This window comes from Colobus angolensis, unplaced genomic scaffold (assembly GCF_000951035.1).
Source record: "Colobus angolensis palliatus isolate OR3802 unplaced genomic scaffold, Cang.pa_1.0 Scaffold85, whole genome shotgun sequence".
Taxonomy (NCBI): domain Eukaryota; kingdom Metazoa; phylum Chordata; class Mammalia; order Primates; family Cercopithecidae; genus Colobus; species Colobus angolensis.
This window is the reverse complement of record NW_012122376.1, coordinates 4,138,738-4,166,166: the sequence shown is the minus strand read 5'-3', so window position 1 is coordinate 4,166,166 and position 27,429 is coordinate 4,138,738. Positions and strand designations below refer to the sequence as shown.

Genomic DNA, 27,429 nt, shown 5'->3' with positions numbered 1-27,429 from the left:
TTGGGTATTGAACCAGGAAGCTTTATTTACACAGTAAAAGTAACAAGCAAATTCCTGAGAGACTAGAGCGGCTGGAGTGCAAGCCACGGCCTGTGCGGGGAGGCCAGGCTGCAGGGGCAGGCAGACCCTGGGCCCCGGGTCTACGCTTTCTGGTCGCCACACTTCCTGAAGCTCTGCAACACCCACAACGTCCAGCTCAGGGAAGCTCCTGCAACCCCAGAAACAGCCTATGTGCTATCTGTCACCCAAGCCCCCAGGACAGCTTCCCCACGCACTGAAAACACAAATCATTTGCCAAAAAGACTACGCTAGGTCAGACTATCCTATCTAGGCTACAAGATCTCCACTTCGGTCTGCCATTAAAAAACAAAACAAAACCAAACCTTTCTCTTTTCTCTTTAAAGAGGCATGACAGAGGGGTTTGACCAACAGCGTGGACATGGCAAGGTGCGGCATCATTGCCAGTGTGGGGCCAGGGTGCCTGATCCCGGTGCGTGGCCAGCCTGCTGCATCCCTGCCGGCTGACGTCTGGAATGACCATCATTCAAGTGACCAGCCCCCCATAGCCACAGACGGCACGTCAGTGGAAACGGGGGTGCAGCAGGCATGACACCAAGGCCGAGCCCGCAGCAGGGGGCCCAGGAGTTCCGCAGCTAGGGGAGCTTGCTCAGACGGGCAGCACACCCAGTGCATGGCCACTCACGCCCCTGCACCAGGAGACCCATTTGGAAGTTGGGGTTTGTTTTCTTTTTAATGTGGACTTCCCCTTTATTTAAATTTTGTTTCAGTGTACAAATTCACAAAACTGGCTACAAAAATTTGGTTGAAAAGTAAGGCTTTCTGAGAATGAAAATCTGTACGTCTGGTCAGAACAAGCTCCCCGTGGGCCTAGATGCACGTCTGTCCGTGCAACTCTGGCCTCCACCGTGAGTAAGGCAAGAGGGTGTGGCAACGAAAACGGCGAGGCTGCGGTCCCGGCCCCCAGGCCCCACAGGTGGACGGCAGCCCCTGGCAGTTTGGTGGCTTTGAAATGAGTGGGGTGCACGTGGCGCACCCCTCCTCCCACTCGGCTTTCCTGCCCACGAGCAGGCAGATGGCCTGGCACGGCTTGCTCCTGGCTCTGCCCTTCCTCGGTCTCCCCTCAGAGGCAGGGTTCATGGGCAAGGCTGTGACAAAAGCGAGGCTCCTGCCGCTGCCCCCAGCTGGGGCCCTCATGCTGGTGGGGGTGAGCTGTCTGGCCGCTGCCCGTGGGGACACCGACGTGGGGGGCACCTCCTGGGCAAGCCTCCCTCCCAGAGGACTGAGATCAGAAGTCCTGGGGCCAGCAGGGTGGAGTGCAGGAACAGGCCGCTCCGGGCTGTGTGGCGGCTTGGATGATGGGGTGACACCTTATAGATAGGGTCTACTCTCTCCAGTCAAGAGACAAACACGAAACCAGCTGGAGGCCATTTCTTTCTCTAAGCAGAAGGGACAGCCACCATTTTCTCCCCTGACTGCTGCATGGTGGGCTTGGGCTAGGAGCGGCGGTGGGCACAGGACAGGCAGGTGGGGTCTGAGGAGGCTGGGCCATTTCTGCCTAAGTGCCCTCGGGCTGGGCTTGCTAGTCAATGGGACCAGCTTGCAGGGAGGTGGGGAGGTGGCTGTGACTCGGCCAGCTCCACAGCTTGTCCCTCCCTGCCACCAGGCCTGAGTGGGGAGGTGGCAGGCAGGGTTTGAGGGCAGGTCACCCACAGCCCAGTCCCACGACACACACCTGTCACCATGTGCCTCCCACCTCTACCCTAAGCAAAGGCAGCTGGGGGCTGCTGCACACCTCAGCCTCGGCTGGCACTGCCCGCCTCCCTCACTGCCTCTGCCTTCCACAGGAAGGCCTGCTTTAGAGGCTGTGTGCCCTCGGTGGCCACACCGGGTGTGTGGTGCCAGGACCTCCCGTGCCCGGTGATACTCTGGGGGTGAGGCATGGCCATGTGCTCTCCACATTTACCCAGCAACTGCCCCAGTCTCCTCCACATTTGCTCTAAGAAGACATGGTCTCCATGACCCCCAGGCAGGGACAGGCCGAGATGTCTCTGCTCAGAGCCACCAGCTCTTGGGTTTGGCTGTCCAGGATCACAAGTAGATGTGCCTCTGGCAGAAGCTACAGCGACCAGAGGCGAGCTGGTTCCCCCGCTCTGGGACCTGCCCAGTGCCCGGCATACCCCCATGTGCCACCCACCCTGAGATGGCAACACCATCTCTCAGGGCCGTGGAGCTGGGGGCTTTCTGCCAGCTTCTTATAGCCGATTTGTAAGAAGTGCCATCCACATATTGGGAACTTGAACCACCACCCTTTTGATGTAGTAAAAAAAAAAGAAGGTTTAAACAAGGTTTCCCAAAAAGCAGCTTTCTTGAGGAGAAAGGTGAGAAGCATCTGGACTCGACCTGCAGAAGCGAGGCGTTCACTCGTCCACGGAAGACGAGCAAAAGCAAAATGACTACAAAAGTGCTTTTAACGCATGTCAGCTAACGCAAGGGAGCACACCAGTTATTTTTAGCCTTATGGGAAAATGAGCCACTTACTCCTAAGCCAGCCCAATTGCTATTGTCTGCAGAAGACGCCAAATTCGCTAAAAGCCAGATTCCCATAGAGCAGAGCCCGTGTGGTGGTGTCTGCAAGGTGGCGGGAGAGCAGCTACAAATCCGGAGAGGACAGCAAACCCTCAGGAGCTAGGCTCCTTGGATGCCCCAGGGTGAGGAGCCAGGGCGGGGCAGGGCGGGGAGTATCAGTCCAGCTTTGTGCCCGTGGCTGGGCCTGCAACAGAGATGCAGCTCTCAGGACTGGGCTCCCCCTAAGCTGACAAGGGCGGAGTTTGTCTTGAGGTGGGTGGTGTGCCCTGGTTACAGCCAGAAGTCCTCAAGGACAAATGGGAGGTGCGTGGAATCTTGCAGGGGCCCCTGCAGATTGGTCAGCGGACGCCCTTCAGCCCTGAATGGGCACAGGGCCTGCAGCTGTCCACCTGCCCACAGCTCCTGTCTCCCAAGGCCATTTTCAAGAGGCTGCCCTGGTATCGTGCCATCCCTACACTCACCAGAACCAACCACACTTATCACTCAGTGACCAGTCAACCACAGAGAAGGGCTGCCATCTGCTAACCCTGCCCTAACGGTGGCAGAGCCATGGGGTCAGGCTCTCCACGCTGCAGGAGAGGCAAGAGAGTCCGTTCAGAACACAGACCCACCAAATTTCTACCAACATGGAAGGCCCTAACATGCGCCCCTGCAAACTGTTCCTTGGGCCCGAGACTCTGGACATGGGCTTACCCTCTGAGGGGCCAGTCCAGCACCGCAGGGATTCTGTCTCTCACATTGGAATTAAGGCCAAATGGTTCTGGTGTTACAGAAGGAAGCATCTCCCGAACCTTCCCAATCCTGAAGCAGGGAGACCTGGGAGAGAAGGCACGGAGTAAAACTGAGTGAAAGAAGCTGCGGGACCGGCTCCCCAAAAGTGAACCTGAGCGAGGCCAAGAAGGGCCCTGACACAGCAGATGGCCCCTGGCCCCCACCCCAGGCCCTCCCTGACAGCCCCCACCAGGGGGATACAGAGCGGTGCCCAGCTCTGCCGGGGCCAACAGAGACTGCCCAACATCCCACGGGGAAAGAGGCAGAAAAGACGCAAACTCCAAAGCTGTCCTCTGGGCTGCAGTAGTTCTGTGGACCTGGTGGCTGCCGCGCTCGGGGAGCCGGTGAGAGGCTGACACACCCACTGTGTGACGCGGCCAGGCCAGGCTCTCCCCAAGGCAGCGGGTGGGTTCCCTCTCTGGGACCCGACACCCCACTCAGGAAACTTTCATCAGGCCCGCGAGTTGGGCTCCCCTTCCAGGGCCCACCTAGTGCCCAAAAGGAGGGCTGTCGATGCCAGCGCACCCCAGCCCTGCCTGGGCCCACACGTCCCCTCAGTTCTTCTCTATCTGCTCGATGTCCAACTCGCCATCCAGGGAGCAGAGGCTGTTCCCTGGGGCCCCGCGGTTCCGCCAGGCTGCGGCCGGCTCTGCTCTCCTGCCGCAATCCTCATCCAGGGCACAGCCGTCTGACTCCTCACAGGACAGGTCCTCCTGGCAGGCGAGGTGGTCGTCGAAGGAAGAGGGAAGAGGCTCAGGGACCGGGGTCCCAGCGGGGGTCCTGCCCCCTGGGCCAGAGGCTGAGAGCAGGGCAGTCCAGGCCCTGGTGTTGCTGACGTGGCGGGCGAAGGGGCTCTGGGGACCGCAGTCCTCTGTCCCTGCGCTCAGGCAGCTGAGGCTGCTGAAGGTCTGACAGTTCTGTGGAGGGGCAGACACACAGGTTACTAAGGGTTACTCCCCTCCCGGAGCCCCAGGACTGCACACCCCACAAAGCGACTGGACCACCAGGCTGTGGCAAGACCAATCAAGTCCCGGGTTCCAGGCAAGGACAGGGGCCATGAGCAATGCACTCATGAAGATGCACCTCTGGCCAATGAGCGCTCTGGGCTCATAAAGACACGCTCAATTCCATTATTCACCTACTAACTCAGCAGAGCACACAAATTTGATGCAGGCCCAGTTTTGGGGAGCTGCAGTGAAACAGAAATGCTCCTAACACTTTGTCCACAGCCTTTCTGAAGCGCAACCCGGGAAAAATGTATCCAATTCCTTGATCAGGTAATTTCACTACTCGGATTTTTCTGTTAAGAAAACATTCTAAGATGTGTGTAAAACTTCGGCAACATACTGTTAAACAGAAAAGAAGACAGCAACCCAAACGCCCTACAATGGTGGTGAAATCAGTGATGTTTTTCAGGCAGGACCTCTAGGCAAACATAACTGACGCGTCGTGATGCTCCCCTTGAGAAGAGATCTGACTCGGAGGAAACGCCAGGCTGCACTGCCAGACAGGGTGGCACGATGCCCACTCTACCCCACTCTCCACAACCAGAGTGGGAGACAGGCTAGAAGGGGCCGAGCTGAAGTCCTGAGCCTCGTGCGTAATAGAGTCATGCAGGGAGCTGGGGAAACATGAGTTCTCCGCCTCACCTGGAGACGCCGAGCCTCTAGAAAGGAGTGGTCCCATGCCCTCCACAGGTGCTGGGGCCTGGGGGGTCTGAGCTGCTGAGGAGAGGCCAAGCTCCAGGTTCTAGTGCTCACCAGCTCCCTGCCTGCCTTGCTGGGCCCTTTGAGGCCCCAGAGAGAGAGTAGGCTGCACAAAAGCTTCTCCGCCCACCAAGTGCTCCCTCTGTGTGGGGCCTGGCCTGGGGCAGGAGGCAGCCTGGGGCCTTCTCCAGTGGCAGGTATGGCTTGAACAGGATGGATTTCAAGGGTACGCAAGCCGGTTCTGCTTGGTGTCAGCTGCAAGCGATGGGGGCAGGGCTGACACTATGCACAAGTGTGTGCAGTTCAACACCTGCTCCCAGGACAGAGCACAAAATCCAGCCTTCTCCTCAGAATGATGCACACTCCACAGTCCAGCCACAGACAGGACGGAGGCTGGGACAGTGAGGGGCACTCCCGGCCCAGTCCTGGGTATCCCTAACAGGACTGTAGCAACAAGGTCACATACCAGAGGGGAGCGAGGGAAGAACTGCGCACAGAGGACAGGGGGAGTTCCAGTCTTTGGTCTCTTCCCGGCAGACAGGTGGGGACTGGGGAGCAAAGCAGGGCCTTGGAGAACCCGCCGCCTCCCTCGCCGCACGCCTGCCGACGCCAAGACCACAGACCTGTCCCGAGGGCCTGATCCTTTCAAAGGCTGCAGTGTTTGTGTGTCTCTTTGAAATACAGGTGACCACCGGCTGTCACAGCCAACAAGCTGTTGAACCAGCCTCAGCGAATGGGAAATAAAAGGTGCTCTCTCTGGAGGAAGGTATATGTGCCTGCCATGGGCACGCTCATTGTTCCTGAACACTCCATGGAGGAAGTCGTTCTGATGGGTTTGCTTTTTTTGAAATCTTTTGATTAGCTGAGAAAGGTGAAGGCTGAGGTGCTGCGGGGAGCTCTGCACGGTGACTCAGGAGAGGGGCAGGGGCACCCATTAGACTGGAGACACTGACCCAGGCCGCTGAGGGAGCCCCGTCCCTGCAGCTGGCCCCCTACGCAGCCACAGGTCCACACTCTGGGCCATGGTGGGATTCGACGCAGCCCAGTGGTGTGCACATAGCACACTCCCCCCACCATAACAGAGGGCTGGAGATGGCAACCCCTGCACAACAGCCCCAGGATGCTCGCCTGCCCCCGTCAGGCCTGGACGATGGACCAGCACCCAGGATCCTCGCCTGCCCCCCATCAGGCCTGGATGATGGACCAGCACCCAGGATCCTCGCCTGCCCCCGGCCAGGCCTGGACGATGGACCAGCACCCAGGATCCTCGCCTGCCCCCGGCCAGGCCTGGACGATGGACCAGCAGCTCCCAAGGCAAACCTGCCGCTTATAAGGTGGAGGCCCCAGTGCTTTCGAGGGGGAGGGTCTCTGAGGCTCCTCCTGCTTCTCAGCCACCCTCTTGACTGGCCTAGACCTGAGCCAGGACAGAAGGAGAACTGAGTAGGGGGCACAAAACAGGGGCAAGAAGGCCCAGCCTGGGTGACCTCAGCCATGTGTCCCAGGCTCTGCTGAACCAGGCTGCCCCGACAGAGGCGGCCTAGGATGAGACCAGGATTCGTCAGAGCCTGAGGTCCCCAGGGAGCCAGACCCACCCTCTCCCGACCCCGGCTGAGCAGCCTGTTTCTTGGCCTGTATAGAAGCCGTGGTATGTAAGAATAAATAATCATGTCCAGTCAAGGCTACAGCAGCCTGGATGATGTGCTGTGAACAGGTTCCAGGTGGGTGATGGGTACTGAGGCTGACTGCCTTGGGTGTCAGCCACATCTGTTGAGACCAGTGTGCTTGACACCCGAACGTGTGCCTGCGTTTTCTGCGAGCTGTCACGTGAAGGGCCTGGGGCATGGTCTGCTGCGAGTGTTTTCTGTGGCCTCTCCCGTGAGCAGAGCAGAAGCGCAGCCTGCGCACTCGGACAGAAGCCGCACAGCGCTTGTCTGTGCTCACCTTCTCGGTCCTGCTCGGAGCTTCCCACTGACCCCCTCTGGCATAAGGTGCAAGTGGCAGGGGTGTCTAACGTATGGCCACCATGACTGTGTGGGTCTGGGCACTAATCGTGGTGCTACGGTCTAAATTTGTGCCCCCCTGCCCCCCACCCATTCCTATGTTGAAATCTAAGCCTCTGTGCAAAAGTATAAACAGGTAGGGCCTCTGGGAGGTGATGAGGTCATGTAGGGACCTTCACAGATGAGATGAGGGCTCATAACAGAGACTCCGGAGTGCAGGTGCCCCTCTCGCCAGGTAAGGATGTGAGAAAGTGCCAACTATGAAGAGCAGGCCCTCACAAGACCCCAAGCCTGCTGGCACCTGGATCTTGGACTTCCCAGCTTCTAACTAAGAGAAATACATTTCTGTGGTTTGTGAGTTCCCCAGTCTAAGGCATCTTTGTCACAGCAGCCCAAATAAAGTAAGACATGTTATGCGTTAGCCACAGCCAGGCGCGGGTGCTGGGGACCCATTAGCTGGACCCGTCACAGACATGTGGCTTTTGCCTCACTGTGCCCTGGAAAGGGCTGAGGTTAGACAGGCAACACGGAGGCAGACTCCGTCCGCATGGGCATCACGGCGCCAGGCGACTCTTCCGCCTCTGGGTGGCGGCCGGCCTGCCTGCTGAGTCAGGGTGTTCAGGGCTCTCTGGACCCATTGGGCCCTTTCTGCTGTGATGCAGGGGGAGTCTACAAGGAAGGGCTGGTGAACCTCATCACAAGCAAACCCCAGAAAGCCACTCAGCCCCCAATATTCTTCAAATATACCGGCTCCTTGGCCACAAAGCCAGCAAAACCTTGAGAACTCTGTTGACTCAAAACAGCCATTTCAGCCACAGTGAGAGAAAGCCAAGAACCACCCACTGCTTGCACCAGCTGGTGGCGAGCCCCACCTGTCAGGACGGACTGTGACTGCCACAATGGTGCGGTGTCAGGATGGACCGTGACTGCCACAATGGTGCGGTGCCAGGACGGACTGTGACTGCCACAATGGTGCGGTGTCAGGACGGACTGTGACTGCCACAATGGTGTGGTGTCAGGATGGAATGTGACTGCCACAATGGTGCGGTGTCAGGACGGAATGTGACTGCCACAATGGTGCGGTGTGTGTTCTGCCCAGAGCCCCATCCCTCGTGAACAACCCCCATGCAGACACCCAAGGTGTCTGTGCCCTGTGCCCTCCATGCCCCGGGGGCAAGGTCCCGCCCAGCATCTCCTAGCAGCTCCTGCTACCCCATGGAAGAACACTGCATAGGCAAGTTGGAAGCCTGGAGGCCTGCGTGCCCTCAAAAATGTCTGCAAAAAGCTGCAAAATGGCTAAGTTCAAAGTGCCGTATGAACACATTATTCCAAGGTGAAACTGCTGCTCCAGGACCAACTGTCCCCCAGCCCACCGACCTCTGCTCTCTTGACATCCAGCCCCAGCCCTGGGCTGGGCCACCTACTCTGGCACAGGCCGGCCCAGGTAAAAAAGCTCAGGGGAAACTGTCCACATGGCCTCAGGCTAGTGGCCAGGGACATGGATCAAGACCTACTCCTAGAGTCTGCAAAAGGCAGACCACAGCAGCCTGCCAGAGAGGCAACTTTGGGATGGAGGCCCTGCCGTTTCCATCAGACCCCCTAGACCTCAGCTCTAGCCACGACAGAGGCCCTGGCCATTCCTTGGCCATTCCCACCGGCCCCAGCCGAGGTTTCCTGCTCAGCCCGCCCCAGCCGGCCTCCCCGGGGCTTCCCAGCTAGGAGCAATGACCCTTCTTCTGCAGGGCTCTTCTGTGCAGATATTTATTCCTATACTTTCTCCTGAGTGGGAGGTCCCTGGCTGGGCACGGGGACACAGACGAAGGTGGCCTGGTCCTTGCCTTCTAGGTCCAAGTTGAAATCCAGTTCCGCCTCAGCAAACTCACTGACTCAACATATCAGCTCTGTACTGCTGCCAGGCAGACCGCCACTCACTCTGCCCAGTGCCAGGCAGACCGCCACTCACTCTGCCCAGCCTCAGCCCAGCAAGTTCACTCCCTTTGCCAGGTGCTGCTGTTCCTGGGCCAGGAGGGTGAGCATGTAGTAGAGACTCCAGAAACAGCTCCTGAGCTGAACTAAACCACGTTTTATCAGTAGTGACCGAGAACCCACTCTGGGTTGCAAAGGGCAAGGTCTGGGGAATGGAGGGGGAAACAGCCCCAGGATTTCTCTAGGGACTGCTGCCTGGGGCCTGGGAGTCCCTAGAACTCATGAACTACACCCCCACATGCAGGAGTGGGCATCCGGTGACAAAGACAAAGCTGGCTGGTCAGGTGATGTGTCTGGGAGCAGACAGTGACCACTCCCCTTTGTCCTAGTGGCCTCCTCCAAACGCGGCCGGGGCATTCTCACCCCTGGGCCCTGGCTCTCCCCAGAATCTGGAGGGTTCCAGAGAGGAGAGTGGGGAACTAGATTCTGCAGTTGGAGACACTGAGTTCCTCCACTGACCAAGTGGCCTCACTTCCCGTTTCCTCTCCCGGGAAGCAGAACTGCTGTCTCTGGTCAGGCAAGGGCCACTGCAAGGATCCTAAGAGGAAAGCCAGGCTGCTGGTGTCCCACCTGGAGTCCCAAACCCACGGCAGTGCCCACTCTCCACTGCTGTGAGTGTTGGCTCTGACAGTTCATGGCTGCCCCTTCCGGAACTATTCTGGGCTGGGAGACCTAGGATGGGAAGGAGGTTACCCTTTCCCTTTAGGGTCACCTCCAGCCAATGACCGACAGGTGCAGGGACAGGAGCTGCCCCTCGCCTTGGGCAGGATCAAGTCCCACGTGCTAGTCACACTTCGCAGCTCCCGAAGCACCAGGCTGAGAAGCGACTTCAGCTGAGCCCACCTCTTTGCTGGGCCTCTGTTGGTCCAGGGGCTTCCCTCGCCTCCTGGAAGGTTCCTGCTGGGAGCATCCCTCTTGGTGTCACTGGCACAAGAATCCCCGGCTCAGGCCCTGCTTCTAGAGACCCAATCTAAAGTCACAGGTAAAAGCACCCTGGGTGTTAATGTAGTTAGAGGTTATGCACCTGCTTCTTAGTACTACTGTTCTTTCTGGAACAGGAATGTCAAGCCATGGTCAGAGACTGGCCACAGGGCCCTGTGGGGAGTCCAGTTCCTGGCCCCAGTCCGCCTGACACGTGCTGGGGAGCGGCGGTTGCTGGGGGCACCTCTCCTGGGTTAGTCGGTGTCTTAAGTGTAGTGCCCACATGAGGCTTCCTCTGGGCCCCTGCCGGCGCCAAGCCCGTCTCCCGGAGGCGCTCGAGTGCCTCTCTTTCGGGCGAATGATGATCACTTCCCTCCTGTGCCACTGCTCCTCACGGCGGGCCCAGCTGTGTTTCCTCCTTCCCTTGCTCTCTCCCTCTTTTTAGTCCAGTTTTATGGCGCTCTGTGTAAGAGGTCTTCATGGAGCTACCTCAAGTCCCTCTAAGAAAGGGCCATCAACAAGCCCAACTCACAAGTCAGGAGCAGAGCCTGGCCTGGCAGCTGCCCTGCTAAAAGCTGCAAGGGCCCCAGGCTCCGGCTGAGCGGACGCATTTCCTCCCCAAACAGATGCTTGCATGAGAACAGAATTCTCCAAGTATCAAGAAAACACCAGGCTATGAGAACGGATGGCCAACAGCCTGGAAATTTTCTAAGTCCCATTTGTGCTGGAAGCTGGCACAGAAACAACCGAGACGGCAAGGCATGTGGTTTCCTAGGCTTTTTAAAAAACTATTTCAGAAAAGAAAAAAAGGCACAAGCATATTTTTGGCCCATCTTTAAGCCATCTTTGGTAAATCTGGATTTTGCATGAAGGCTGTACTCTTTCTCACAGGACGCTGCTGCTCCTGCCCCTGGGGCCAGAGGGGTCAGGTAGTGGCAGCTTCTTTTCCTCAGAGGTTGCAGGTGCTAGAGATGCCTCGAAGGTCGCGGGCATGGCCAGCCTTTCCCTAAGGGCTGACTGCCCATGCTCTGCAGGGCCCTTCCCCCTGGGCATCTGGTCTTCTGCTGCTTCACAGCCACCTCCTGTGTAGGCCAGGCCAGCTGCTCGCCCAGGACCATGTTGGTGCCCAGTCTTAAAAAGGGATAGCATCAGCCAGGTGGGGTGGGTCACACCTGTAATCCCACAACTTTGGGAGGCCAAGGCAGGTGGATTGCTTGAGCCCAGGAGTTCGGGATCAGCCTGGGTAACATGGCAAAACCCCATCTCTACCAAAAAAACATAAAAATTAGCCTGACATAGTGGTGCATGCCTGTGGTCCCCGCTACTCAGGAGGCTGAGGTGGGAAGATCACTTAAGCCCAGGTGGCAGAGGTCACAGTGAGACGAGATCGCACCACTGCACTCTAGCCTGGGCGACAGAGCAAGACCCTGTCTCTCCAAAAAAAACAAAAGCAGGGGACAGCATCATGCCCAGCCCATTTTTATGAAATGCTTACCACCTTTGGACCCCAAAAGAGGCAGCCCTTCTGAGTCTGGACTGCCCTCAGGAATCAGGGCAACATTGGCGGCAAAACCCAGATGGGGAAGCCAGGTTGCCAGGGCCTGAAAACAGGGAAATCAAGTTGCCAGGAGCGGGAAGGTCCTCCAGGGTCCTTGGAGCTCCACTGATTCGGCAGTGGATTCTCAAGGCTCTTCCCAGACCACAGGTTCTAGAAGCAAATGGCCCAGTGGGGGTGGTAAATATCTAAGGGGTGGAAGGCTGGCCCTGGTCAGTTACTAGGGAAGTGCCCACCTTCCTGTGACAGTTTCCTCAGCTCATTTCTGCAGAGGCCAACAAATGTGTACTGAGCACCTGCCACATGCCAGACAGATTGTGGTCACCCCGTCGCAGAAGCCAGTACATCAGGGGACAGACTTTGGAGGCACTGTCTCAGGCTGGTCAGGTTCACAGGGCAGGCACCATTTTTCCTTTTCTGTGGACAAGGTATCTTGCCCCACATCTGACATCCCCTCCAGGTCTGGGAGGCCCAGGTGGTGCCAGAGCCAGGTGTGCTGTGTGGCGGCCAGTCCAGGCCACCCTGAGTCACTTCGGGAAGGGTGGCACCAGCTTGGGGCTCTCTCCATGGTCTCCACACCCCCAGCCATCCCTGGGCTTTGCTGTCCCTGCTCTGGTGGCTCTCTTGGGGCCCCCATGCTGGGCATCCTGGGGGCACCCCTCCCACTGGATTCTTTACGCAGTGTGGCCTTGCCTCTGGTAACTTAAGGCCTAGGGCCCAGCTGGGGACAAGGACTATAAGGCAAACGACCTATGGCCTCCAGAGGCTGAAGGAATCGGGGAAGGGGGAATTAATCTTCGGGACAGCCCATCCCCAGCCCAGACACCTAAAAACCCGGGCCTCTGCAGACAGACCCAGGGCCAGCAGGCCCAGCCTACTATCTCCCCTGCCAGACCCAAGGAAGGCAAGCACGGGCTCCAGCAGGTCCCCTGTGAACTCCACTCATCCCGTGGGCTGTCAGCAACAGAGGGTTCCTCATAATGGAGCCCTGGAAAGTCACTCCGTTGGTCTAGGGAGTTGTGAAGTTTACCGGAGTGGTGCTCATCGGGCCAAACCCGCCAAGCAGGCCAGAGCCTGGCCACCACTCACAGATGGCCTTCACCAAGGCCCCTCTTCCTCAGGCTCTGCTGCCTGGGCCCCTCAGCCATTGCTGTTCCCATTCATGCTCTGGCTCCTTCTACAGCAAACCTCTTTCAGCCACATAAACCCCCTCTACACCAGCCCTGGGTCGGCACCATCCTGACGGCCCCGCCCCGTCTCCCTCTTCACTGGCAGATACCTTCTCTCCCACCAAAACCCACCGCTGCAGCAGCCAATCCGGAAGCAGGCCCAAGCTCCTGTGTGTACCCCGTTTCCTGCCAAGCGTGCAGGGAACCCTGACCCCACATGCCACGGCCTGGTTCCCAGTGGGTGCGTCGTGCAGCCTGGGGGCAGAGGGTAGGTGGGAAGGAAGGGTCCACCCCGGTCGGCCCTCCCGGCTAGGCCTCTGTTTGCACAGCCCTGGGGTCCTGCGGCCTACACCCCAGGGTGCTGTGGGTAAGAACAGGCCTTGGAGGCCCAGAGCCACGCGTGTCCTCTGAATGGTGGCCAACCCAGTGGCTTCTCTGAGGGCACCCCACAGGCCACACGGTGGCGACGTTGTTTCTGCACCAGGCCGCAGATGGCAGATGGCCTGCCCGAACGCAGAAGGTGTGGGAGCTGACGCCAAAGGGCCTCCCGGCGCTCTCACAATTGGAAAACAAACATTTTGTTTCTGTGGTGTACATTCCAGCCAGCACACACTCAGGACACGACTTGTGAAACCACCTCGCTCGCAGCTTGGCGTGAAGAGAATTCTTTGCCTAACAGAAGTCGAGGAACCTTTCCAAAGCACACAGGGTCCTGGCGGGGGCCGAGGCCAGCACACTGCCTGCGCCCACAGACCTTCAACAGAGCCGACCAGCAGGGCGCACGGTGTCGGGGGTGGCTTCTGAGCAGGACTAGCGATGCGGAAGGTTATGTCCAGGGCTCTCAGAGGGGCTGCTGGGCACTCGTTCGCATTCAGCTGCCTGGGGCCACATCGGGGTGCTGAAGACAGGACTGCAGGGCACGGGGGCCTCTGGGCTCCACCCCAGCAGCTCACAGCTCTGTTCCAGATATCGCCTTCCATGGAGGGCACACTGGAGAAAGGGGATCCCTCTTGGAGAAGTGAGCAAATCACCAACCGGTTTAGCCACTCTTGCAGATGAGCAGACAGAGGCTGAACCAGGAGAAGGGATGTGCCCCAGACTGCTCAGCTGTGTGACGTGCAATCGGACCTCATCACTCCTGGGCTGTGCTCAGGAAAGTATGCGGTCCTCCGGCAGGACGGTGGGGTAGCACAGGCTGGACAGGCCTGGGCTGGAATCCCAGCTCGGGTGTGCCCCGAGGGACCTTGGCAAATCATTAAACTTCTGTGCCTCAGTTTCTCATGTGTACGAAGCTAATAAGAGCCTCAAAGCCTCAGAAGTGTTTGGAGGGATAAATAGAGACCACCAAGGAGGCCACGGAGAGTGTGATCCCCCCTTCCCATACTCCACCCCACAACTGTGCCTGTGGACACAGCGAAGCCACAGCAGAGGGGTCTGGGAGCTCTGCTTACATCCAACTGCTCTTGCTAAAAAAAAACCTGCTTTCAAGAGCAAGAAGACACGCCAGCAACACAAAAGATAAAATACCTAGGAATGAACTTACAAGAACTGGCAAAACTGATAGAAAACAAAAAAACACTTTAAAGAACAGAAAAGTAAGACTGAACAAACAGAAATAAATCTTGTGTCAGGGATAGTTAGACTCAACCTCAAGTACGTGTAAAATCTCCCTAAATTGGTTCATAAGTCTAGTACGGTCCCAACCCAAAATACCAACAGCACTCCCAATCGCCATGGTCTTAGGAGAAACCAATTTTCAAGTTTTTAATGAAAAAATAAACGAGTGAGATTAGTCAGGAAACTCCGTAAAGAACAGTGGGGAAGCTAACCCTCCTGGACTAGTCCGTATCATATAATATGCCAAAACACATTGCTAAGCCTCCAAAACTACAACAGCATATTAGTATGAACGTACATGCACACCTACAGAGACCAATGAAACAGAATGTTCTGAAACAGACCCAGTTTAGTATATGATAAAGGTAGAATCTCAAAGCAGAGAAGAAAAGATGGCATTCTCAACAGATGGTACTGACACAGACGGGGGTTGGCTCCATATTCACACCACATACAAGATAAACTCAACATAGACCAAAGAGTGTAATATAACCCATAAAAGTACTAGAAGAAAACAGGAGACTTCCTTTATCATCTTGAGAGAAAAAAAGGCCTTTCCAAAACTCAAAATCCAGAGCCATAAAATAAATAAGTAATAAATTTGGTAAAAAAAATTTACGTGTCAAAAAACGCCAAAAGCACTGGTAGGAATGTAAGATGGTGCAGTCACTGTGGAGAACAGTTTGGCAGCTCCTCAAAATGTTCAACACAGAGTTACCATCAGACCCAGCAATTCCATGTCTAAGAAATGAAAACACATGTCTATGGAGAAACTTGTACGCAAACATTTACAACAGCGTTATTCGTAATATCCAAAAAGTAGAAACAGGCCAATGTCTTTCAACTGGTGAATGGATACATAAAATGTGGTCTAGCCGTACAACAGAATATTATTTGGCCATAAAAAGAAAGGAGATACTGATACATGCTACGGTGTGGAAGACCCTTGAAAGCGTGATGCTAAGTGATGGAAGCCAGACGCAAAAGGCCACATACTGTGTGGATCCACTGATATGAAATGTCCAGAATAGGGAAACCCACTGATTCGGTGTGGCTGTGTCCCCACCCAAATCTCACCTTGAATTGTAGTTCCCATAATCCCCACGTGCCGTAGGAGGGATGCAGTGGGAGGCAACTGAATCATGGGGGCGGTTACCTTCATGCTGTTCTCATGATAGTGAGTGAGTTCTCACGAGATCTGATGGTTTTATAAGAGGCTTTCCCTGCTTTGTTCAGCACTTCTCCCTCCTGCCGCCATGTGAAGAAGGATGTGTTTGCTTCCCCTTCTGCCATGATTGTAAGTTTCCTGAGGCATCCCCAGCCATGCGGAACTGTGAGTCAATTAAGCCTCTTTCCTTTAAAATTACCCAGTCTCAAGTATTTCCTTGTGGCATCGTGAGAACGCACTAATACACCCATCAAGACCGAATGAAGTTTTGTGGTTGCCAGTGGCTGGGAGTGGGGGTGGCTGAAGGGGATGGAGAGTGACTGCTAAGGGGTATGGACTTTCTTTTGAGGTGATAAAAATGTTCTAAAATTGCTTGTGATGATGGCTGTGGAGCTCTCTGAATATATTCAAGACCACTAAGTTGTACACCTTAAATGGGTGAACTGTGTGGTATATGAATTATATCTCAGTAGAGCTCAAAAATGTCAAAAGCAAAGTCAGAAAACAAAGAACAAATTAGTAATAAGTATTTGTAACTCATATCACAGGCAAAAATTAATCTCCCTAATATACAACTGAGAAGAAAAAGACCAAAGACACAATTATCTTATATTTTTATTTTTGTTTTTGGAGATGGAGTCTCGCTCTGTTGCCCGGGCTGGAGTGCAGTGGCACGATCTCGGCTCACTGAAACCTCCACCTCTTGGGTTCAAGTGCTTCTCCTGCCTCAGCCTCCCGAGTAGCTGGGACTACAGGCGTCCACCACCACGCCCGGCTAACTTTTTTGTATTTTTAGCAGAGACGGGGTTTCCCCACATTGGCCAGGCTGGTCTCAAACTCCTGACCTTGTGAACTGCCCGCCGCGGCCTCCCAAAGTGCTGGGCTTACAGGTGTGAACCACCACGCCCGACCGACACAATTATTTTAAAAGGGCAAATGAAAAGAACACAGAAAAGGACACAAGAATAGCCTTTACATACACAAAAAGATGTTCAACTGATTAGAAAACTGCAAACCAAAATGACAGAGAAACTGTTTTTTTACCTATCTGGTTGCGAAAATGTCACATGTTGGACCAGCCTCTGGGCGGTGGGGAGACAAACCACCCTGCACACGGTGGCCCTCTGAGATGCAGGGAGGAAGGACTCCTACGATATTCCCCACAACGTCCTCCAAGAGACCAAAGGCACACGACGTACGACCAAGCAATCCTGATGGGAATTAACCCTACAGAAGACGGATCTCCCATGTCCAAAGGGACTCATGCACTCGAAATTCACAGCTGAAGAAGCCCAGAAGAGTCAGCAGGGAACCCCGCAGAGTGGGCACGTCCGAGCAGTGGAACACCATGCAGCCAAAACAAGGGCATGAAAACAGCTCCAGGGTTTACTGTTCAGGAAAACAAGGTACAGCAAGGTATGTATTGCATGCTATTATCTCCTTTGTTATAATAAGAATTGAAATTTCTATTTGCTTATATTTGTAAAAATGAGCACAAGAAACTAGCAGTCTGTCTGAGGGCATGGGGGATGGGAGAGATGGGGCAAGAGTTTACTCCATGTTGTTTTAATTTTCGAACACATGAAGGTACTATCCAAAAATGAAATGCAATGTCTATCTCTGTGTGTGTTTATTTACCTTAAGAGCAAAGGACACACTAAGTTAGAAAAGGCCAAAATCCTATTCACATGATCACTTGTATTTCCCAAAGGAGAATCCCCACCCCATTTCCATATTAAAAGTTCCTAGTGTTTCTCTACCAAAGTTCTTTTCTTTCCTTTTCTCTTTATTGGTAGCAACAAAGCGTATGCATTTTTTTTAACGGCACTTTGCAAAATTTGTGGACAAAAAAACTGTAGCAGCCCCAGGTTCCTGCACTTAATAATCATGAAATTAAATCTGAGTTTCACACAAGGGGGACATGCAAACATCAGGAGGGGCCGACCCCTGAACGGCCAGTGCGCCACCCTGTGCCAGACACCTGCATGTGGGTGGTTAGCCAGGAGGCTTCTCACATGGCTGGTAGGTGCTTTCACAGAACAACAGGAAGAGGGAGATCCCAGGAAAACACTCCCTGTTTTGCTGTTACAGAGGTTCAAGTGGCCCCCTGCCCGCCCACCCTGGGGCAGTTTTGCACCTGCAGCCTCAGTTGCACCTGCCTTGTCCACAGAGGCCCCCATTGGCCACTCGGGGCAGCTGCTGGGCTGGGCCCCATTCTGCGGAGGTTAGAGGAGGAAGCTGCCTGTTGGTCACCAGTGGTTATAGGGGGAATGGTCTCTCGTGTCTGTGAGCAGCCTCAGTGGCCACAGGAGCATCAGGAGCATTCTGACACACACAGAACACAGACACCTGGGCCAGGTGTCTGCAGTTGTGATGCTTGTGAAGCCGGAGTCCCGCTTCCACCGGCTGTATTTTCACACCCACTGAGCAGATGAGATGCACAGGTGGAGTTCACAGAGTCAGATACAGCTAGATTTCCTTTTGATTTGCTGGGAGCAAGACTTCTTTCCTCCCAAGAATGAAACAGAAGTCACAAGAAGAAGGCAGGCAAGTGCTGCAGAAACACAATGGATTTATCTGCCCAAACAGGCCTCAGCACAGAAACCTCCAGAAGCAAGCAGTCACCACGACCCTCCAGAGGCTGCCCTTTCTGATAAAATGCTCCCTGCTCCCACTCGAGAGGGCCCCCTTGGAAATGGGGTCTAAACGCATCTCTGGGGACCTCTATCTGTCCTCCATTCTGAGAAGAAGCTGGGTCACCCTTTCTGGTGCTGGGCCTCACAGGGTCCGCAGGTGGCAGGAGACAATCAGACGTGCCACGAGGCAGCGTGGGTCCAGGACGTACCTGGCAGGACCTGGGTGCCTGACTTTGGCTCCAGTCGCCTTGTGCTGGGCATGCCCTGGGGAAGTCTTGCTTGCTCTGGGCCCATCTGCACAATGAGGGTCTTCAGCTTGAGCCCCAGGTGTCCCTGCCCTACCCTGCAAGGCCACTGCACTGAGACTAGCTTCGATGCAACTTGAGACCGGGCACCAAATCCAACTGAGACCTGTACTGCTGACCACAGCGGCCCTAATGGCCACCTAAGGCCAGATCCCATCTCGAGCTCCAGATCCAATGGGCATGTCCCTGCTGATGTCCCACGGTCCTCTCAGCTCAACGTGTCTCAAACCTGATCCAGCACCTTCCTCCCCAAGCTCTCAGAATAAAAAGCAAATGCCTCACTCCAAGGCTAAAGGCCTGGTATCTCCAGTCCCATATCTCACTCACACCCTCCCTGCCTACTCAGGCTCCTCTGGACACACAGAGTCCCTCCCATGGAGTGCCCTCCATAGGCCAAGATCACCCCCTTCCTAAACCCCTCTCTCCCTGAAAGACTCTTCCTCTGCACAGCCCAGCTGAAACAGCCACCCCAGTCCCATTAAAGCCTCCGTGGAGCCTCTCTGTCCGGGCAGAGGAAACTTCACTCTCCATCCTGGAGCCTCCCATACCCATGAGCTGGTGGGCCCTTCCTGCCTGAGTACCTCTGGGGGCTGCATCCCTGATACCTGGAAAAGCAGGGCCAGGTGGCTGTGAATGAAGCACTGAAATGACCATCCATTTGGGGTGGGATCCTGCCTCTCAACACTAGAAGCGGCCGGGTGCGGTGGCTCAAGCCTGTAATCCCAGAACTGTGGGAGGCCGAGGTGGGCGGATCACGAGGTCAGGAGATCGAGACCATCCTGGCTAACACAGTGAAACCCCATCTCTACTAAAAAATACAAAAAAAATAGCCAGGTGCGGTGGCTCACGCCTGTAATCCCAGCACTGGGGGGGTCAGGGCGGGCAGATCACGAGGTCAGGAGATCGAGACCATCCTGGCTAACACGGTGAAACCAATCCCGTCTCTACTAAAAATACAACAAAATTAGCTGGGTGCCTGTAGTCCCTCCCAGCTACTTGGGAGGCCGAGGCAAGAGAATGGCGTGAACCCGGGAGGCGGAGCTTGCAGTGAGCCGAGATCACATCAATGCACTCCAGCCTGGGCGACAGAGTGAGACTCCACTCAAAAACAAAACAAAACAAAACAAAACAAAACAAAACACTAGGACCGGTGTTTCCTTGGGCATGTTACGCAATCTGAGTTTCTCTTTTCCCATCTGTAAAATGGGGAAATAAAACTGCCCTAGAGGGGCCGCCTGGAGTTGAAATGAGATCACAAGCAGCGCCAGGCTCAGAGGGGTTTGAACAGAACCTGATGATGCCAGCTGCACCACGACAGAGGGAGGGGCCCACGTTGCCCATGAGCAGCCCCAGGCAGATGCAGCACAAGGAGAACCTCTGACTACCTCACCACCCCCCCAAACAAGCAGTCCATGGAAGCAAAGATCCCAGGCATGCTGGGGACGGGGGAGGCCATGCTGGCCCTCACTGACTACTGCTCCAGTAGTAGTCCAGGGCCGAGGACAAGCGGCAGACCAGCAAGACTTGGCCAGCACGTCCCAGCACGTCCAGCAGGGCAGCTGGCCATGGACATGCCTGCTGGTGGTGGGTGTGGCAGGACATTCCTGGGCACATTCTGCCCCTCTGGGCTCAGCTGGCCCCACCTGCAGTGCCAGAAGTGAGTGGTGGGAACAAAAATGTGTGAGGCCCTGGTGTTCCCTGAGCCCCAGAGGACCTGCTGGAAGACTGCATTTGCTAAGGCTTTTCTCACCTGGAGGCAAACCAAACACTTGCTTAGCTATTGGGTGGAGATGTGGGGAGACTCACCCCAGACTTACCCACCAGGGACCCTTCCTGGGGTGGCTCAGCCTCTTGCCCATATAAGTCCCATCTCTCTAACCCAATGTGATGCCCTGACAGGGAGCCCCTAGTTCAGGGCTCCTGGACCACAGGGATTCAGGGGTGGGCCATGGGGAGTGGGGTTCTGTATTCTCTACCAGACCTGGCCAGACCCACCCCAGCAGGAAGTCAGGATTCTGTGCCAGGTTCAGGCACTCAGGAAATGTTTCCTTAAAGGGCACTGCAAGTGTCAGGAGATCCCCAAGAGGGCGGACGGCAGGGCCCATCCTCAGCAGTGGGCACGCAGCCCAGGGCATGCTGTTTGCCACCAAACAGACACAGAAATAGAGAATCTGCCCTGTCTAGCTGAGTGGCCTTGCGCGGGTCATGGTGGGCATCACGAGGCAGACTCCTCGAGGCAGCCGTGCAGGCTGGATCAGGAGGGATCCGGGGAAGGCCCAGTTCAAGGCCCAGGGTGCCTGGCAGGTGGCGCTCCCACTCAGAAGCCCAACCCAGGCTCCAGAAGTGTGGGCCGGGGTGGGTCGCTGTTCTTTTGACTTCCCCGGGGACACACCTCAACATAACTATGAATTTTCTGATAGGCTTCCCCCTCCTTTCTATATTTTTCCCTTTTGTTCATTACTGTTTAAATGCTTGGCAGAATGTACAAACACAGCACCCGCACCCCAGAGCGCCTAGTTGCAGTCTGAGTGAAAGTGCTGGAGACAGATGCCTGGGGCGGGCATGGGGGGACCTCTCACCTCCATCAGCACATCATCCAGACGTGAGGAACAGGCTCTGCCAGCCTCCTGTTTATACCCGGAGACACAGAGGTTGGTTTGGGCAAACTCCCACCAAGAGGCAGTGGCAGGGCCAGGTTCAAATCCGGATCTGTCTGTCAAAGCCTGCACCCACCCTTAACCACCACGCTTCACCTCACTGCTACCATAAACACCAGAATTCAGGACGGCAGAAAATCACTTTCAACCCCTAGGTACCCCCAGTAATCCTTGCCTGCTGCTTGGGAAAAATTCCCAACTACAAGGCTGACGGCCCTTGGGCAGAGCCACCCCACCAACTGGAGCAGCAAAGAAGGAAATTCAGGGAGCCCTGACGGCTGCACCTTGCTACAGGTGCGTTCTCGGGTGCACCCCCTGGGCTTGTCTGCGAGTGTGAGGAGCAGCACAGCCTCGGGCCCTCCACGCCTCTCTGGATAGCACCCTCAGCCTGCACAGCTCTGCATGGCAAGTGGGGAGGGATCATGTTCCTGAGCAGCCAAGCCTTGACCCCAGAAAATGGCAGGCAGGGGCTGGGATAACAAGGGGAGTAGGGGGGGCGCACCAAGATGGCCCCTGAAGAATGTGCAGGGCTTGGAGCCGCCCTAAATCATTCTTAAATCCACATGTTTCTTCCTGTGCAGAAAACCAACCCAAAGGTGGAGATGCCATAAATCCCATCAGTCCGTCATCCCCTAGAATCTTGTCTTGTCCTGGGAACAAAGGCAGGGCATTTCTGGAGGTCCATTGTGGTGTCCTAGCAGCTGCAGAGCCCCGAATGATGGCAGAGCTAATGTTTACTAAGAATTTACCCTGAGCTCCACGGGATCGTCCCACTAAACCTTCACCTCAACCTTGGGAGGGGGCGCTACTGTCATCAGAGGTTTGGAATCTTGCTGAGGCCACACAGGGAGTGAGTGGGGAGGATCTGAGCGCCAGCAGTCTGAATCCGGGATCAAGTGCTGACCACCATGCAATACGGCCCCCAGCGCAGGATGAGAGGAGGAAAAAGACGGGCCTCCCTGCGGCAGAGCAGAGTGAGGCAACAGCCCGGCAAAGGCCGCAGAGGGCACGCCCCGCTGACCCCACACTAGGTAGAGCCTTCAGCCAGCCGGGAGAAAAGGACAAAGGCTGTGGGTATTTGACTTTGCTCTGGAGCATACCCCGCCTAGGTGACAAATGATGTGTGGGGGAGAGGCTGAAAGCACCCAGAAGACAAAACCAGTAAGACAAAACAGGCAAGAAACCAGCACAGTGCCCAGAGCAGGCAGCCTCTGGGGGACCCCGATTGGCTCTCATCCAGTTCCTTCCCTTAAAGGTAAACGCTCATACGTCACACACACACCTCTTCCTCGCTATTCTGGATTCACTTCAAGATGTTGCAATTTCTACAGTGACCAATAATGCTGGGGCCAGTTTAACTCTGAGCCCCCAGTGACCCTTCCAGCGCAGATGTGAAGTGTGAGCTGTGGTGTAGCAGTGAGAAGAGGGGTGCCAACCACACTACCCCAAGACCAGCTTCAGGGCAGGGCCCCAGCCTCTGGCTAAGACCATCACTGAGACTATCACTGGCTCAGCCCAAGTGGGGAGATGAGCCAACTCTGTCCTGGCACCAACATCTGGTGCTTCAGAGAAAGCACAGAACCCACTGGGAAGGTGCCTCTCCTTCTATCAGCAAGTGGCTACCACAAAAAGGAGCTGCCAGACAGCACGTGTCATCACTGAGGCCCATGTTCACTAGAGAAGGGGAGCCAAGAGCCACGGGGAACTCAGAGAACTCAGAGGTAAGATTCTAAACTCCTCGAGGGAGCCACCACCATGGCCCTAAGGGGAAAAGCCCCCCTCACCAACACACTGGATCCCCCGTGCCTGCAAGAGGCCCCTTCCTTGGGAGCCAGAGAGGAGCCCCTTCTTGACCCTCTGTCCCAGGTGTCAACAGGTGCATCTTACTAAGATGGCAAGCACTAAGTCTTACAGGTCCCATGAACTAGACCCTAACTATGTTCCGGGCACTGCAAAAGGAACTTGGCACACCGTGACTCGCTGGTTCCTCCAGAACCCTCAGGAGGCCTGTGCCAGTGATACTATTTTATAGTTGAGGAAACAGACGCCTAGAGAGGCTGAGGAGTCTGCTAAGGTCACCCAGCTGGACAGCTGGAAGCCTAAAGCAGGTATCCATCTGAACCAACGGCGTGCATGCATATGCATGTGCACACATGCCCACCCTGAGAACCTGAGAGTTCCTCGAGGAAGAACAAGCCATCAGAGCCCTAACTGGAAGTCACCACAACCGCAGTCAGTGGCTGTGCCGGGCAGGCTCAGGCCACAGGGCGGCCACTTCTGTCTCCCACCCTTGAGAACAGTAGCCCTCCCTGCTGAGAGGCTTTAAGGGCAATCTGCCGTGCCAGTAGGTCCTGGAGATCTTAACAAAGGCATGGGCTCCAGGGAAAGAGAGGAGGACAGCCAGAGTGCCACGCACGTGACCACATCCACAGTGGCGGGTCTCTCTCTCACACCAACGCCTCTCTGGTGGCTGTGACAAGAGCAGGCCAGCTTTAAGGGTGGAACAATGAAGGCAGTGACTTTGCCAAAACAGAAGGGCAGCCTGGCATAGCCCAGACGGCCCAGATGTCACCTTCTCAAGCCTGACGATTCCCATCTGCAGAACCTGCCTGGTGGCCCAACAGGCAGACGGGTGCTCAGGCTGGCTTGCAGGCATCCCACTCAGCCACAGCAGCCAAACTGGTTAACATCCTTTGGCAGCAATGTCCCTGAGTGAACGCGGAACCTGAAATCCCTGTGAGTATCCCCAAGACACATGGGCACATGCAGCTGCCGATCACAGAAGCTTTAAGACAGTGACTCCAGGCAGAAAGGGTGGCCTTCTCTTCTTACGCAGTTGGAATGTGTTCTCATTGTAAAATTAAAAGGAACCAAGAAATGTCCCCGTAACTGTCCCTGCAGGGTGGAGATCTGTCCAGGAGAAACCTCTTGAAGTCGCAGCACACGGCTCTCTGGCGGTCCGGCGAGGCTGTCTTTTTCCTTTCGTACTATGTGCGCTCCCCTCCTTCCTTCATCTCCACCACTGTGTCCTCTAAGCGAGACCCCACAGTGTTTTCATGAAAGCAGGAAAAACGGACATTCCTGATGGTATTGTGGGACCTGTCGAGGCGGAATCGCTCACATATGCCTTTTTTCTCACTGTTAGCTTGAGATGATCTTAAAGAAAGAAGAGAAAGAGCACAAAAAGGACACACAAAACACAAACAAAAAAGTCCCTTCCTCGATGGCCGACAGGAAATAAAGCCAGCTCTCTGCCTCTAGAGAGAAACATCAATTGTTGGAACACTCAGGTTAAGGGAGAATCACAGAATCAAGGATCCCACTCACCCAGCTGAAAGCAAGAAAGCAACTTCCAATGGATTGAGGGAAAAAAATTAATTGCAGCTTTAGAAAAACCTCTTCTGCGAGGCTGGGCTGTGGGGCCATTGAAGCCCAGGCGGCTCGGCAGGGCCCTCAGCAGTTCTCCCTATTCACGACGCGCAGGTGGCTGATAAATTTCCCAGGGTTTCTCGGCGCGGTGATTGCGCCTGGCTCTTTCAGCGCGGCTGCAGGAATCTATACAGGTCCACTTAAATCAGTCTGAAGCTGTGAAAGGCTCCATCACTCGCCGCCCGGGCCTGGCCGCCCAAACAGAGCCCCGGGGGGGCCAGCGGGCGGGTGGAGGGCTGGGAGGACAGTGCCAATTAAAAATCTGAGCCTGTGGGCCTTTCTCTTTCTCGTTTTCATTCCTACAGCTACATTGTGTCCACTGGCAGCGGATTCCAAAGGCGAAGAGGCTGCATTCACAGCCTGGAGCTTTAGAGCCGCCATCCCGAACCAGGCTAATTAAAAACGTGATTTCCCCCACAGGGCTGCCCCGGGGAGCAGTGAGGATGGAAGGCTCAGAAGATGAGGCGCAACTGTGCACGCTGGGCAGCTCCTGGAGTGGCTGGCAGGCTAGGAATACAGGGCCCTTTCTGACCACCGCCCCATCCTCAGAAAGACACAGGGCATCTGGAGGTTGGAGTGGCCCATCTGCACATGGCATCTGTCCCCAGAAAAGCCTGGTCCCTTGGGTCTCTGGAACATTCTAGTGTTTCCTGCTAACGCCAGGGGCCTCCACACCTGCTCGGGAAGAAAGGGCAAAACTGGCAGGGTGGGGGAGGGCCATCTCACATAGCCCTGCTCCAACAAGGATGTGACTCACCTGCTCCCAGGGGCACCTGGTGGGCCACAAGCCACCAGGCCATTACTATTGAGCTGCTTAGAGTTGGGGGAAGAGAGTACCCAGGCCTGGCCACTTTGCAGCTATCTGTCTACCACCTGGTCACTTGGCCCCTCCGAGCCTGCCTCCTCAATTGGAAAATGCCGACAAGGAGAGCTAGCTCACCAAGTCAGCTGGGCTAGCACAGTCATGGAACACGGCCCTTACCCAGTGACAGCTGAGACCGCAACCCATAGCACCACCAGTGGCTACAGCCCCTTCACGTCCTCTGCCAGCAAACCAAGGAGCTTTGGCTCTGCAAAGGCCAATTAAAACCCCCAGAGACACGGGACTGGAGCTGCTCACTGCCCGCCCTCCTACCTTTCTTCCTTTTAGAATTCCAGGACAGCTCCTAGCCTAGAAATGGATGAAGATGTGGGTGGCAATTCTGTTCTTTCAGTGAAATGCACATCACTTCTGGTTGACCTGCCTGGCATTCAGCAACCCTTCTCCAAATTACCAGGGTTTCCTCCTGGCAGAAACAGCTCAGAAATGCATCACTCAAAGGGTTTTGCCACTGAGGGAGGCCTGAGAGGTGACCTTCCTGAGGTGCTCAGAGAAGCTTGGGATGTCAGTTTCCCAGATGGCTGTGGACAGGGGACCTGAGAGAGCAGATGGGTCCTGGGGGTGGCAGCAGGTATAGGCATGGGGGAGGGAGGCAGACGAGGGCCATTTGGGCTGGCTTTTCCAGCCACAGCCTGCTCTGACAGGTAGGCTGGGAGACAGAAGGGGACAGCGCATCAGTCCCTCTGCTGCAGGACTTGGTACTGCAAGAACATCTGTCCCTAAGTGGGTGATGGTGGCCCCTCCACATTCAGAATTCTGAGGGGCCTGCCTCTTGCTCTTCCCTTGAATGCCAGGTGGAGGAGCCATGGGACTGTCACCTGCAGGGCTGAAGCCAGGCCACAAGGCAAGGGCACCCAGCGGGGGCCACCTTGGGGACCGCAACAGAGTCACGACCAGGTTCAGCCTCAAGCAAGGGCCCAGGGTACCTGTGGCCACAAGGAGCTGGCCAGAGCCCTCGGCATAGGATGGGGTAGCCAGGGCAACTCAGGCCCTCTCTGGAGGCCTCAGGTGCAGAGTGGGCCCTGCCATCACCGCCATTCTGTGGTAAGACCACCTATCTGCTCTCTCAGCCTCTTCCTCAAGAGAGTAACTGGGAAAATCCCTTCTTCTCTTTAATTTTTAAAAATTGAAAATGGAGAACAATAACAATTGAGAGCAATAATAAAAATAACACTAATTTTGAGTGCCCCCTCGGGCCCTGCTGAGAGATGCAAAATCTTAGCCCCTGAGACAGGCTCTAGGGGCCCAGGATGGGCCCACGCCAGCAGCATTCCCCCACCCCACCCCCATTCCACCAACAGCCTCCCCAGCCTCTGCTGAAGGCAGACAGGTGAGGGTAAATTGAGTAGGGATTTTGCCAGGCAGTTGCTAAGGTCACTCCAAGAATCCTGAAATCCTGATTAATGGGCAAGATGGCTCTGTGCTTTGGCAGTGGGTCTCAGGCACCTTTTCTTATGGAAAGCAGCGACGCACACTGTTGGCGGCTGTCTGGCATAACGCCTGCTTGCCTGGCCTCATTCGAGGGGCTCAGGAGACCCCAGCATCACCCGGGAGCTGGCAGAAGTGCGCCAGGAAACCATCATGTGACCAACCTTCCCAGCTCCTGCGGACTTGGACTCAGGGATAGGGAGGATGGAAAACGTGGGGCCAATAAAGGTAAACAGCCTGTCCCAGGGGGCAGCAGGCCTGTGTCTACAGGTAACAGGATGCCCTGCTGCCCAGCTCCACCCCACACTGCATGGCATTTGAGCTGAGTGGGCACCGAGAAGGTGCGTCTCCTTTGCCACTGCCCAATTCAGAAGGATCAGCTTTCCTGTCTGAGGCCAAACAGGTAACAGGGACTGAGGGACCGCAGCCACCAGGGAGGTCAAGGTCTTTCACTCCAGCCAGTGGTTCTCGACCACAGCAATGTTGCTCCCAGCTGATGATGACCTGTCATGACTGGGGGAGGGGGAACAATGAGCATCTAGTGGAGGGAGTCAGGGATCCTCCCAGGAAGAACAGCTCTCCAAAGACCCACAA

The 27,429-nt window shown here is 55.7% G+C and overlaps 1 protein-coding gene across 1 annotated transcript in view; it reads right to left on the bottom strand.

Moving 5' to 3' along the window:
• The window catches only part of FAM53B (family with sequence similarity 53, member B), a 125,051-nt gene continuing 97,622 nt past the window's right edge, over positions 1–27,429 (bottom strand). The window contains exon 5 of the mRNA XM_011930203.1: positions 1–4,295. Coding sequence (XP_011785593.1) covers positions 3,933–4,295 — 363 coding nt within the window. The 3' untranslated portion in view covers positions 1–3,932. The remainder of the gene's footprint in view (positions 4,296–27,429) is intronic.